At 35.7% G+C, this 15,273-nt stretch overlaps 1 protein-coding gene across 1 annotated transcript; it reads right to left on the bottom strand.

Moving 5' to 3' along the window:
* Positions 1 to 3,338: 3,338 nt before the first annotated feature.
* ccl25a (chemokine (C-C motif) ligand 25a) lies at positions 3,339 to 5,290 on the bottom strand. Its single transcript, XM_055058234.1, has 5 exons — positions 5,219 to 5,290; positions 4,634 to 4,719; positions 4,244 to 4,361; positions 4,053 to 4,155; positions 3,339 to 3,965 (listed from the first exon to the last, which is right to left on the bottom strand). The coding sequence occupies exons 2-5, from the start codon at positions 4,695 to 4,697 to the stop codon at positions 3,939 to 3,941; spliced, it is 312 nt and encodes a 103-aa protein (XP_054914209.1). The 5' UTR covers positions 4,698 to 4,719; positions 5,219 to 5,290; the 3' UTR covers positions 3,339 to 3,938.
* Positions 5,291 to 15,273: the final 9,983 nt, after the last annotated feature.

Here is a 15,273-nt window from a genome sequence, read left to right as displayed (position 1 = left end):
CTGCTTTAATAATTTATAACTATAATTTTCACACCTTTCCAGCATATGCCATAACAGCTCAGATTTTATGACATTGTTTTAGTGTAAACTTTTCTTTCCTGTCTTGGTTTTCTGACTTTTCTTTCATGTTTTTTTTCATCCTTCACAAAAGAACCTGCAGGCTTTGCCCCAGCTTGCATTTTTTTAAAAAAATGTTGCTCTCCTCTGAGCATTATTAAGGTATAGACAAGAAGAAGCGAAAGCGCCAAAATCCCTTTCAAGTTGCAACACTGTTTTTGACCTATGAGGGTGGTTCTCCTATTAGTCACTTTCAAAGAAGCATTGGATGTCCACCAATATTCGATATGCAATAACTGTTTTGGTAATTATCTTGCATTTGTCAGGCTATTCATCACTCCTTCTGCCTGTGAGCTAAGTTGGCACCATTTTCAAACAGATACTTGAAGTCTGTGAGGCCTCCTGGCTTTTAAATCTCAGTCGCACTACATTAAAACTGCCTTAACAGTAATTTTTGTCTCACCGGTGTTTTAAGCAGAGACGATGACAAGCTTAAAGGTGTTCCTACTCATTCTTTAATCAACATACATCACATTTTTAAAGTGGGCCTGTGTGGGCTAATAATTTTTCTATTGAGACACTCACTATCTGTGCTTCATCTTGCTCTGTGCAAGATGAAGCCTCTGCAAGGCACCTGTGTGGAAGTCATCAATCTCTGATGGCAGCAAAGTCAAACACACACTGCGTTAGGCATGGTAAGATCTTATCTGCGGCAAGCCCCAGCAGTGCCCATGGAGATGAGGGAGCAAGATACAAATAAAAGGTTAGTAATTCAAGCTCCACAGCTTATCAGATAGTACTTCTAATCATGCGCTGATACACAAGTCCTGTGCAAGCTTTCTTGCTTGAGCTGCAAGTGGAAAGGGAAATTTTGACCCAAATTCCAACCAAACCTGCATAAATGTGGTCAAAGTCCTTTCAAAATGAAAGCAGTGAAGATAAGAGGATCAATTTTACGCTTTATCACCAGCCTAAAAATGATTTTCTAATTCTTTTCCGAATGGCACTCTTGAATATGCTCTGATCTAAACCAGCTGTGTCCCAACATAGAGGAGGCATTTGCATCCCTTCTCCACAAGTCAAGAATAGCACGGATTTATTTCACCAGACTGTTGATGGTGACACAATTAAAACAAGCCAAAGTGAAATTTTCTCTGTTTATTTGCGCAGCAAATTTCAGCAACAAGGCAGTTCAAATTGCTTTACATCATTAAAAAACAAAATTGCAGAAGATACACCACAGTCAACAACTGAGAAAACCAGTAAACATTAGATTTTGTCAAGTGTAATAACGTCAAAATGTTGATCAATGTTTCACTTATTATGGTTCAAAAGTGACTCTAAAAATGTGGATTTTTAAATTCAATTTGAAAGAACAAATCAGATTACAGACAAATTAAAATACTCCTAAAACATAAACCGTTAATTTATAATAGACACATTTTTACATTTAATTTTAATTGTAGAGTATTTATCACCACAGACATCCAGTATTTGTTAAGCTTGTCTAAATCAGATTTTTTTAATTAAATAAAACAATAAGAAGTGAGAATCAAATCATTTTCCTTTCGCAGAATACATCTAAAATGATTTACAGATTAGATTTTGTGTAGAAACATTGTGTATTTAGTTTCTTTCTACAAAAATTATGTTTTGCATTTTTCATAATAAAAAGAAAAAAAATTTTGGTGACCACAACTGCTTTTAATTGCAAAAAGTCTGAACTCTATTGAATTAAAACATCCCACTGTGGCTCTGGCTGTATGCAGCTCATGTTTTGTTTCACCTCTAACTGACCTTTATTTGTCTCCATCCAACTTCCTCTGACCCTGCTGAAGAAAAACATTCCCACAGCATGATTCTACCACCACCATGGTTCACAGGTCTGTCATATGTTTTATATGTCAGCTAATATAAGAAAACCTGATCCCAGATGGCCAGAACTGCTTCTTCCAAATGATAGCTGAGACATCTGGCTTGTGACAACCTCTAAACAGAACTTATTGTGGTTTTATAGGTTTTATGTTTGAGTAAAATGAACTTTGTTCTTTCATTCTTTAAACTACTGACAACATGTCTCTGAAAGGACAAGCAAAATATTTATATTTATTATCAGAAAATGAGAAATGGTCAAATTACAAAAACGCTGCAGTGATTTCAGACATCAAATAACACAAACAAAACAAGTTCATGTTAATTTAGAAACAACAATATTAATGTTTTGACTCAGGAAGAGTTCAGAAATTAACATTTGGCAGAATAACCAGGAGGTTTTCAGTGGGGTTCCAGATAATGGTCTCTTATTTTTTCCAGTAAAAAGTTTTTACATTATAACTTGTGTTGTTCTATCATATAAAACTCAAATAAAATATAACGAGGTTTGTAGTTATAAAGGTTCAAGGTTATATGAGTCCTTATGCAACGTACTGGAGATGCTGAATACACAATGAACAAAAGCTCTGCTGCAGCCTGTTGCAGTAATAGAGTAAATATGTGATCTAAACTCAAACTTAAGTGCTTTATTGTATTATTTTATTACTGTAATTCCCCACATTATTGTATTTCAAAACACTCAAGACTCGACTAGTTACATATTAACATATTGACTTGAAGCATCTTGTGTTCTGTAAAGTTGATTTAAAATCAAACATTCATATCAAGAAATGAAAAGTTTTCAAGATAATGAATCAAACAGTTTAAGAAACATTCAATTATTTGATCATATTCAGCTTAAATGTCACTCTTAAATATTTGCACACACTATCTCATTGTCTGACATTTTAACACATTTTGTTAAATGCCAAAACAATGAACATGATTATTTTATAAACTTTCTTCAAAGTAAATGCATGTTTCTTTAGTATTTGGTAGAAATTATTTTATGAATTGGGTCAAAAAGGTTACCAAAATAACTCACAGCAGTTTTCTGGAGTTTTGGCCGACTCCTCCTGACAGAACTGGTGGAACTGGGTCAAATTTATAGGCAGCACTTAGAAACCAATTTGCTGGGTTACTCATCATCTATTTGGTCCAAGCTTTAACTTCCTAGTTCATGTCTTGAGATATTGCTTTGATATTTCTGCATAATGTTTAGGTTTAACTTTCCAGCCATTCTTGCAGGAAAAAACCCACTCTACATAATACTGCCTCCTTCGTACTTCACAATTGCAGTATACAGTTTCCTCTTCATAAACTATGGTTTATTTGCAAAATTTGCACCAAAACACACTGGTCTATGTGTGAGCATCTTTAATCATTTTTGACACATAAACACCACCAAGTGAGCTGTTATAACTCATTTTTTTTTATTAGAACACATAATTTGCTATAAAACCTGTACACAAAGGCATGAAATGAAAGACACTTAAAAAAAAAATCAAAATTAAAGTATGATAAAGCTTCTCATTTTCTATGGCACAAACTTTAAAAAAGCAATTACAGTTCCAGTCATATAATTACTTAAATGAAATGTGTAGACACTGCAGATGTATTAAATATTGTATGAACACTTATAATTTACTCTCCATTACTAGTTCTATTATCAAGCAGTATATTTTATGTTTGATGGAATGAAAATGGTTGCTGAAGCAGCCATGCATTGACATGTGTGGTCTGAGAATATATTCTGTGGTCACCTATCAGCTTGAAAAGTCCATTTGTTAACAGCAAAGTGCAGCTGCAACTCTAGAGTAGCTTTTGACCTGCTATGTTAATGCTGAGCGAAAGCAAAAGCAGAGCTGCAACATTTTCTTGGCCAGCCCTCTGACTTTGTCCTCCAGTCAGACCCCATAAAATCGCCGTAAAAGCCACTCTTTGCTCGGTAATAAAACTGCAAACAGCAGGAAGATTGAGGGTGGCGTCGCTGTGGGGAGCCGTCCTCTTCAGCCTCTTCTCGGATGCCTGAAATGCTGCAAAGACAGAAAAATCCGAACTTTTAGAAATGTTTTTTTACTAGTTACCTCTTTGCAGATTTCAAGAAGAGGAGTATTTCCTACATTCCCCTTTTTCTCATTCTTCTCATCAATCTTCAGCACAAGCTCCTTGACCCATTTCTCGTTGGGGTCTGTGCAAAACTTGCGTCCCCTCTTCATGATGAAGCTAAAGGAAGGTGAAGAGTTCGGGTGAGGTTCTGGCTCAGGCGATCACACCTGACTCAAAATAACCGTTTTGTGTTTGTGAAACTGACATTACGGCAGGGATGTTGCAGCCGCCATCTGTCTTCTGGCGTCTGTAGCTCACTGCGTGCTTTTGAACGTTGTTGGTGAGATTCTTCACATACTTCAGGCAGCAATCCTCATAGGACACTAAAATATTACAAAAACATCACAACTTTTATACTAACTTTGTAGGAACATTATAGTTGATTAATATTAGTTAATCAGACAATAGTATGTATCAGATGTGGGGATGTTTAATCAGGTTGTAAAGTAAGCAGTAAAAACACAGGAAGTCACATTTACCCATCCCAGCAGTCTGGCAATAAACCAAACTTATTAACTTTGATTACTTCTTTATTGCATGCTAGATATGCAACACTATTTCCAGAAATCAGCTGTTTGTTTGATCAACTCTTTACCTTGTGCCAAAGTGAAGCAGAGACAAGAAAGAACCAGCAGGAAGAACAGCGTGTTGAACCGCATGGTGAAGTCTGTGGAGGCAAATCTGGAAAAAATAAAATCAACACAATGAGCCTTATCAGTCTGATCACTGCAGCTCCGTTCCACCTACACATTCCCAAATAAACTTTGAACTTTTGACAAATGCCGAAATGTCAGTCTTTGGCTAACACCTGTCCACTCACACCTTGGATCAACAAACTAATTTATTTTGGTCTATGGAAAAATATTTCTGTTGTATAAATTCCTCTAACGGACAAGTATGTTTGCTTTTTATTCTTTAATAATTATGCATTCTTGATATTCCATTTACGTCAAAAATAACTTTTTGCAGTTGCTTTTCAGGAAAAATGAGAATACAAACATTCTTTCCTATTCTCTCCTGTGGATTTGGATAATTAACCTAATGATTTTACTAAAGATTTACATCCTGGACATGATGGCAATTCTTGTTTCCTCTTAGTATAACCAACTAATCAAAGCAAAAACATTGAATATGATTAGAAAAATAAAGACAAACTAACTCTAACTCTAAAATGTCTCACCTGTGATGCTGTCGGTGTCAGTTGCAGCTCCCTCTTCTTGTGTCTACCAAACCTGTGCAGGCACTTCTCTTTATAAGACGTCTGTGCTGGAAAAATGCCAGCAGACTCACCTTTGTACTTATCGGGGTTTTTTTCTTTCTGAAGGATGGCTTATGAGTTTCAAATTGTCCCTGGTGTGTTTGTGCATTTTTCTCAGACGTTGCCTCTGAGAAAAATAGAAAAGATTGCTTGAATTGTTTCTAATTATGTGCAATAGTTGAGTCATAAACTCATAAATGCATTCAGCTTAATTTGGTTCATTAGTAAATGACAACAAAAGTGATCTTAGGGCAGCATAAAGAGAAAGACAACTCACTTTCCAAAGGTTTCAAAAAAAGAAAGAAAGAGAAACATTTGCATCCAAGTACAGAAAGTGAAAAGTAAATACAATTTATATTAAGGCAAAAGCCTTTTTCATTTGGACAGAAAAACAACTTTTATTGTCCCACAGAGGGGAAATTCCAGGGCAAAAGCAGCAAAGTGACAGGCAATCAAAACATGAAGATTTACACAAAGATAAAAACATAAAACATATAAAAAACATAAAACAAAGTGCAAAGTTTTGTCATAAATACTGAACATGAAATAAAAACAATATTCACTAATTTGTTTTACCATTTCTAAACAATTTACTATTAACAGCAATGCTTACAATTTAATTTTTTATTTGAGCATTTTTGTCTTTAAAGTAGTTCTTGTCCTTTTTTCTGTAAAGTATTTGAATTCCCTTGTTCATGTATGCTGCTATGACTCAAAGTTTTTCCATTTTAATTCAGACTGAATCAACAGAATCAGAGGTTATTATTTAATTTCCACTGATTCTCATCTAGACTCTCCATACAACTTTTTTCAACCAGTCTGACTTTTTATAAACTAATTTTGTACAACATAAAAAATAATGGAACAGTTTTGTGCAAAATTAAACTACTTATTTTATCTGAACTTTGAATAAATTTTTTTTGTGTTTGGTTATTTCACAAGTAACTATGTTTTTTACTCCAGTTAGAAACAGCATCTGGATGATAAACATCTCATAAATTACAGTAAACTTTGAAGTAATTCCTGACCTGTCACAATTTCGCTCTAGGTTAGGAATCGAAACTTGAACTACTTAACCTCACACCTAACATTATTTAACCTACAACATGAACATTTAATAATTACCTGTAAATCTATTCATTTCCACTAATAAGTGTGTCTTTAAACATTGAACTCAGTATGCGTAAAATTACTTAAAGTTGCTTTGGATCATTAAAACTCTTAGATTTATGGTCTGTGTAAAAATGTAAACATTTGTGGGAGGCCCCTGGTGTTTTGGGGGCCCTAAATTGCAACTTTTGCAGTTTTATCCAAAGATAAAAACACTGTTAATGTTAAATTTATGAACACATCAAAGACCCTTTTGTCTTTCTGTGTTATTATGTTATGTATTTGTAGTGGTGAGTGATGTCATGATGAGTTACTCAGTACTTTTTCACTATAACTTGAGTATTTTTTTGACGGCTAGTTTTTACTTGAGTAAAAATTTGTTGACGTAGTGTTACAATTGATTTGCATATTGTTTCCTCTTTTGAGATTTTCAGATACAACTTCCTTTTATGCTATTCTTAGAGCTGTAGGCTACAGGTCACTTACATTTCTGATGGCATGTTTTGGAAATATCCTCCAGTTTGCATGAGTGACCAGGAATGATAAATTTGACCTACTTTTCACTAGGATTTATGACTTAAAGTTGAAGGTGTTGTTTTAAATAGCATATAAAAGAAGCATAGCATTATTCATATGCCCACATAAGATCTAATTCAAGATTTCCAGAGAAATCAAAGTGAATGTTGAGCTCAATGAACCGCACTTTCATTTTTTTAAAATTTGCTGCGCAATCATTTCCAACTTTACCCTAGTCATACGATCACCAAGTTTTTACTTTTATTTTAACAAAATCTTGCAGCTGTTTGTTTTTAGTTTTCTTTTCATGTTTATGAATTTTATTCCCAGACGCATCATGTTCCGTCGGTCAGAGTTTCAAAGGTACGGCGAGGAACAGAGAATAGTGCACAGAGTTTGTGAAAGTTTGTTTGTTACTTATTTACTTTTATTGGCTGCTTGAAGTTTCCAAACGTTGTTACGCAAAATGTTTTATGGGTTCATAAAGGCTGCAGGCTATCTCATCATTTGGTTGTTCAATTGGCCTAATAATGAGAGCCGTCAGTTATTCATCATCATACAAGAAGTTCCTTCCCGATACTTAAAATTTTGTTTGAACTATAATATTATGAGTAACAATTCAGATTTAGATTGACTAACCTCTATCTGTTATAATAAAAAAAAACTAGGACAGCTCAGCTTACAGCTCATTTCATGTGTTTTATTATTTAATCATAGCATTCCTACTTGACATTTTGTTCATATTGTTAAGCTTTACAAACCCTTTCTGACAGCCCAGCTTCATTTAGACAAGTAACTGGGTGTAATGTGTATCTCTGTCACATTTCTAGTGTTGAAAAGCTCGCTTTGTTTCTTCTGGCTTAGTTTTCCACCTTTCCTCACACGTAGATCTTACTGGATTATCATCACATTTGCCTTGCCCTTGTTATTTAGGGTACAGGTGGATCTAAAATGATTCAAGCAACCACTGCAAAGCAGGTTTAGTGGCAAAATACATAAACTAGCAGCTGTTTGGATGAAATAAACTAAACTAAAACAACTGAAATAGCTACATTCAGCAGAGTTTTCCAAATTCCACACAGAATATCACTTCCAGTGACTTCTATAGTCTCAAAGTTATACAAGCCTTTCATGACGAGCATGCTAGAGCACCCTTATGTTATAACAAGTGGCTGACACTGGGATTCAGAGCCAGACACAGACTCTGGCAGCCGGTTCACTAATAGTCTTGGATTTGCGTGCTGCAGCTGCCTTTCTTTCAAATCCTACAGGAAAGTTTTATGAGAGTCACGATGGACACTGTAAAATCTTCCAGGATGTTGAAATATACCTGGGACTATTGGAGTCCTTTAAAGGAGAGTTATCAAGAAAATATCACCACAGTATCAGTGTGCACAACATTTACGTGACACAGGATGGCTTTGAGTTTACCCCTTGTTGGCTAATATAGTTTTGAAGGTCGTATTTTTTTTACGCTGATAAAATATTTAGCCATTCGGGCAGCAAAAGCTCACATCAGCCACAAATGACACCTCCAAAAATGTTAAAGGTCACATGGAGTCGGAAGCACAGATCAGAAGGAGAAGAAAGAAAAAACAAGCATATTTTGAACCTGATGTTGCCATCGCAACATTTAATAGTATCATCAGATTTTCTAAAGTTCCCTGAAGGTCCAATGAACCCAAGTTTCAGCTTCATGACAGACAGAATGGGATTTCTCCCAGGATTTCCTGACATCCAATTGAGTTCATCTTGTGTGTTTCCAAAGAAAGAGGAGGCAAAGAAGCCCCAGAGCATTACAGAGCCACCACCGTGCTTTCCTGTTGGCATGGTGTTCTTTCTTAGCAAATACTTTCTTCCCTATTTCAGACATTGTTTTTTCCTTTCCAAAGAAGGAAAAACTTCCAATTTTAAGTCACAGATTAGAAACTTAAAACTTTTTTACTTTTGGCTTATTTATTCATGAGTTGATTTTTCTCACACCTTTGGGTCAGTACAGTCAGTGGCTTATCATTTGGAGAAGACGCATGAAGCCTTTCATTGTTTAGGAGCTAAAAGCTGAAACCTCAGCATTTGCTGCCAACAAGTCTTGCTGCAGGTCTTTTGCTGTCAGTTGAGGGTTTTTCACCTCAGGGAACCTCAGGAAACCTGGTGACAGCTCTTGATAGTTTCCTGTTTCTACCACCTCCATCTTACCTTTTAACTTGTGAACTGAGCTTCCAGGTGTTTCTCCTCTTTCGCTGCCTTTGTCATTTTTTAGCTTCCTTTCCCTATTTTGATTATCTCTAAACCTTAGGGGAAATTTTCCCTATTTTGCCTTATTTCTAACATGCAATGAAACTTCACAGTCAACAGTTAAAGGGGAAATATTATGCAAAATTCACATTTTGCACAATTTTGTGCTTCAATTTGGTCAGATAGAGCAAATTGAAGTTCTGTCTCTGAAATCAGCTGAAGTTATTTTGGTGTCTGGAAAATGAGTTTCCAATTGTTAAGTCACATTCAAGAGGCACTTCACCTTTACCTAGCAAACCCAGCGAAGCCCACCTTGCTACCTAGCAACCTAAAGCTGCGTTCCAACACATTTGGTCAACGGGTTTTACTGTTGTGTGCACTGTACAATGGCTGTACTAAAAGTGTTTAGTTGTTGACTTACCATCCAGAAACCACTTGTTGCATTCTTGTTGATTGTGCAGGAGGCTCCACTTCTGCTTTTCAAGTTGTGTGCACAGTTGTGTAGTTGTGCGTCTGTGTGCATGTGACTGAAGACGTTAGGTTTGGCAGGGAGCTTATAATTTAAAATGATAACAGACCCTATAGGAGTTCATTCTGAAAGGAATCCAAAACTGAGAATTGAGCAGACGAGAAGCTCTTTGCCTAAAAGTAATTTTGTGCAAAAAAAATGTAATGAATATGTTTTGTATCGCCCATAGACCTATCCTAACCTGTTCAAGGAAGCATAATAGAGCCGTTAAGGTATTGGTATGCCTGAGCTGTGCCTCAGACCACACCTGATTTTCAAAGGTATGTTTTTGTAAAGAATCTTATTCAGGAAGTTTGTACAATTTTGAAGCAAAAGTATTTATTCAAAGTAGGATTTAAGGTTTCAGCATGGATAAAAACCCTTCAATATTAGATTTGATCTAACTATTTAAAGTGTTCTTGTGCAATCTATTATTTTTTATCAATCAACTAAATTTATAGTGCACATTAACTCATTTTAGGAGCAACTATAATTTATTTCTTCCACATTTTGAATTAGGGGAATTTACTCACATTTATTAGCATTTATTTTTTCCGTAGTGATTTAATGTTTGCTCTTCTTATTATTCTCAAAAGAATATGTCATTATGAACCATCGCTTGTGGCAAGACTGTTATGTTCTGTTGTTTTTTGCCAACGGCTGTGGAGAAACATTTCATTAAATCCCTTGTCAGCACTCCTATATCATATTTCGACTTTTCCGGATAACTCCTGAAAATAGCTCTTTATGTCACTTTCAAAGGAATTTCTGCATTACTGCAGGTGACAGATGTTAATGAGGCCCTGAGTGCTTGAGTGGACATCTGATCCGGCCACTCACTGTTTTTGTTTCTAACATCATCTGCTGAAACCCAGAAAAGAGATGCATCTTTACTTTACTTTCACTGCTCTTGCCTGCTAGGTACCTCTGCCTAGACATAAAGATAAAAACACACCCATAGAGTCAGAAAATTTATATTTCTCCCCAGATGCCACCCAGAATCTTACAGCATTTTATGTTACGTTTTCTGTGATTTACTGGCAATTTACTTGCCTTTGTTGTGCAATCTTGGCTTGACATGTTTCCTGCTGTCTGTGTACATTTGATCACGTTCATATTTTGTTTACTGGAAAAATAGCTTGTAAGTTATTAAGAAAAGAAAAATGGCACTGTTGATCTCTGATCTTGGCTTGCATGTTTGAGAAATCCTGATGGATTAATGGGCCCATTTGTCAGGATTGGATGGTCCGATGCCAAGGAGACTTGGATTCGGTCCGGGTAATGATTCATCGTGTTGTCTTCAGCGTTCCTTTCAGACAGCATGATACGCTGCTTTATCCCTTCATCTCTGCTGTCATTTACATACATTTGAAAGGAAGATGTCTCCAAGACGCCATACATCAGGACACAAAACTCTTTATCTTGGCACACAGAATAAGAAAAGCTACATTGTGGACAAGAGCAGAACCATTTCAAATGCTGTGGACTGAATAACACATATTGAACACTTTCTTCTGTTGCAACCACCCATTTTTAAACTGGATTAAAAAGAATAATTCAAAAAACAGAAAGTAAAATAGTCTTTGTCATTTGATTTATCTGTTGCCTAAACACAAACATCAGGGGATTAAGTTTTCTCACATTAATTTTCTGCTGGTTTATGGTTGGAACTTCTACTTTTAAATTTGTCAAGATGAAACAGATTCCTACTAACTGAAGGATGATAATAATAACAAAAACTTTGCACTTAACATTTTGTTCAGTATGACTTGTGTATTTTAAGAAGCTAATCTCTCACTTAGTTGCAAACATCCAAATTCAAACATTGGAAGAGTGGAAGAAAGTGGAAAACAAGCAACTGCTTGTCCTCGAACAAAAGGTGCCAAAAGATGTGTGGAACTTAGCCTGATCAACAAACAACAGAGAAGTTCAGAAGCAGTTAAAAAATAGCACGACAGAAAGAAAGCCAGGAGAAAGCCCCTTTGAATACGGTTGAAAGTTGCCAAAGAGTGGCGGTGTTACATATGGTCACCTTGACTTCAGTGCATAACACAATGACCACCAAAGACGTTACTAAAGACAACAACATCTGCAGCTCGGGTTGAGCAAATAAACTAAAGATTTATATATGAACTTGAAAAGTAAGGATGAAAGAATAAGGAGAGATTTTTTCTCAGACCAATAGCTTGGAGACCAAACAAACTGGCACTCTTCCGAGGGATTTTGAAGTCTAGTCTGCCTGTCATTTGTCACAAGTATGAATGATCTCTTTTGGTCAGAAATTTAATTTTAAAAAAGTACTTGTTCAGCAATCAGGTAAATGCTCCAGTTCTGACCAGCATTGTTAGTCTGATGCACTCCAATTCTTCTAGAATTAAGGTGCAGCTTATGCATAAAGCATAGCAGGAGCTGAAAATTCCTTTTATCCACACACAGTTTGCATCTGTTTCACTCATTGGATGAGTTCGAGGACATCTTAGTAATGTCTCAGATGTTTCAAAGACACTGTCTATTTTGCCACTTAAATTATAGAACCATGCAAAGCTAGTTTTCTCACAATGATTATTTACACTAAAACCAATTTTATGACATACAAATACTTTCTCTTGTTCATTTGGCACAGACACAATAAACAAAATTCGTCACTCCAGCCTGTGATGAAGCTGATGATCATTGACCAAAGGCATCAGCCCCCATCAATAAACGTTAGTGTGATCAAATAATGTATGGATGGATGGTTGCTACTGAAGATAACGCAATATAGAACACTTAAAACACAAAAACCGTGGTAAAAGACCACATTTTCTCACATGGAAGACTTTATGCTCACAAACAATACCTCATTGGTCTAGCTGCTGACATCAGAGAAGCTCTCTGATTCTCTCTACGGTAGAATGAACTGATAATGCCTTTCTGTTTGAGAAAGCCATTTTTGTGGGGAGGGAAGTGTGCTGCAGTACTTGTATACCTTGTAAATCATCATTAATCATCATTAATTTACATACCAGGCTTTTAAAAAAAAACTCCTGCCAGGTAATGAATTGTGCAGTACGTCTTACTGTAGACCAACATGTAGCTTTATATTTTATACATTTAATATCGGAGCAAGACTTAGAGAAACTCTTGTTAGTTTATAAATTGTGGAGAACTTATTGACCCAGAACAAGAATCAAACATGGAGAACCAACATTTTGCTACTTTGCAACCCAGATCAAATTGAACATTTTAACATCTAGTTTTCTTTTGTTGTGCATTTTTCTCTTTCTTTTGGTTTTGTTGTTTTGTTTGTCACTCCTTCTAATTCATGTATAGCACTTTGAACTGCCTTTCTACCTTAAATGTACTATATAAATAACATTACCTTACCTTCAACATCTGACCTTTGATGTTCTGGACTAACTCAACCATGAATGTTGCTACAACTCTTAAAATGTGCTTGTGAAGTTTACATTTTACATATTTAGTTTCTTTTTTCATCTGAAAGGGTCAGGTTAAAAGAATACAAATCACAAATATCATGTTAGAGTTGGAAAATTACAATCTTATGAACAACCATGAGGATGATTTATTGGGGCTTCAAGCTGCAGTTTCTACAACCAGACACAATCAAAAAAGTATTAAGCTCCTATTAAATTAATAAGGTTATATATCACTCTACATGTCGGTGTGACGTCTGTTAAGTGTATCAAGTTAATACTGCAAATAAAAGATTTTCTATTCTTCCAAATCTGGAAACAGTCCTGAATTATTTTACAAATACTGCACAGACTCGTGAAAAGGACTAAGCTGTGTAGTAAAATTTGATTTAGCTATTTTGACCATAATTTATGATCTCTGAGAAATGTTCCAGTTTGTTAAATAACTATTAATGAGATTCAACCTGCAGGACATAAAGAATATAAATCACAACATAAATTACTGTGTTAGTACCCACATTTTACACATTTTGTATCAAAGACTGACGTTGTTTAAAGCCTGTCTGTTGAAGTACCATAAAGGCTCCTCTCAGTAAAGCATTTTTCCTTCGTATAATTATTCAGCTGTTGGCTTCAAGAGATAAGACAGAGCTTGCCTTGCCTTACAATGAAACAAATCTGATATGTTTGAAGTTTTTGATTACATAATCATAAATGCTTTGTGAAATCCCCATTCTCATGTTTTTGAGGTATTAGTTACAATAATGTAAAAAAAAAAACAGGTTGTTATGTAAGATTGTCATAAAGACAGTAGAAAGCTTTCACCGGTAACAGACTAAACAAGAGGGCAGCGTGTCTACATATCGATCTTTTCTTCTTCTTCCTTTTCTTTTTTTTTTTTTTTACCAATGTTTTCACATTGTGGTGCAAGCACCAGTGGTACTTGAGCTGCAGTGAATGTAACTCAAAAGCAACTTTGGTTCAGTTTTGAAGGTAGAGCTAATAACTACTGACAGCCATGAAGATGACTTGTTGCCACATACTGATTTTTGCTACATCAGAACCTCTCATACATGTTATTGCTGGTGCTTACTGGGTTCTGTTACATTTGCAATCTGACTTCTGGTCTGAAAATTTATACCAAACTCCAATTAACTGGTCTGATTCATGTTTGAAAACCTGCTGGATTTTCTAACTGATGTATTGGGCTAAATCTCAATAGCATGCACAGGATTTATTTGCCACTACAGGCAAAAAAACAAACAAACTTTAGAATATAATGTAAAAAAAATTGTACACACGATAATATTTAGGGTGTTTGCATTGAGATCGTAATAGGAAACCTGGCCTATCTTTGTTAACATAATAAAATAATAGTGATACATTTTTTAAAAGTTCTAAACGTTGTTGTTATGGGCAGATACAGTACTTTTTGGACTGAACTTTCTAAATGTCTCTCTGCCCTTTTTTCTGCTCAAAGGCCAGTCAGATATTCAAAGAGGAGTGGCAAAAGCAAATGAAGTGGATTAGCAGTCCTTGCCAACAGCTAATTGTGTCCTCCAGGAGATTTCTATGGACTATCATCTTTGCTATTCCAGAAATTGACCTGTTAGCATGTCATGACAGTCACGATACTGTTACACTGCAATACTCTTCAGTCAGAGGCTTCTTCACATTCGTTGCAAGACTGTGTGCTTTGGAGATCCTTCCAATCCTCAGACTTTAAAGTATTTTTGAAATGAAGTGAATCAAATTGACTAGTCAGATTCATTTCTTGTCATAAAACTGTTTTGAGGTATTCAATGCTTGTTGTGATTGTTGTAAAATGTTGAAGAACTACTCTGGTATTAAACATGCAAGTTTGCAAGAAACATTTTTCATTAGCTGTAGGTGGCTGTATAAAGCCTAATCAAGTTCAGTATGTTCACTATGACGAACAGGACATATTAACTACACTAAAGCGTGAAAGAAGAACCAAAACTGTTTTAGTCTCGAAGCTGAAGCCAAGCTTTTTTGACAAGTGAAGCCCATCCGTAACAGACAGTTCCCATGCATGCAGTAGCCTGTTTGAATTTAACCTGAGGATATCTGGAGCTTGACTCTCCAAACTCTTGCTTGACATTGTTCAGTGCAAACTCTCATGAAACGTGCAGCATTCAGCATTTCTCAACCATACCTCAATGGGCCCGCAC

Source organism: Poeciliopsis prolifica, unplaced genomic scaffold (genome assembly GCF_027474105.1).
Source record: "Poeciliopsis prolifica strain line A6 unplaced genomic scaffold, Auburn_PproV2 SCAFFOLD050, whole genome shotgun sequence".
NCBI lineage: Eukaryota > Metazoa > Chordata > Actinopteri > Cyprinodontiformes > Poeciliidae > Poeciliopsis > Poeciliopsis prolifica.
This window is presented reverse-complemented; position numbering and strand designations above follow the sequence as displayed.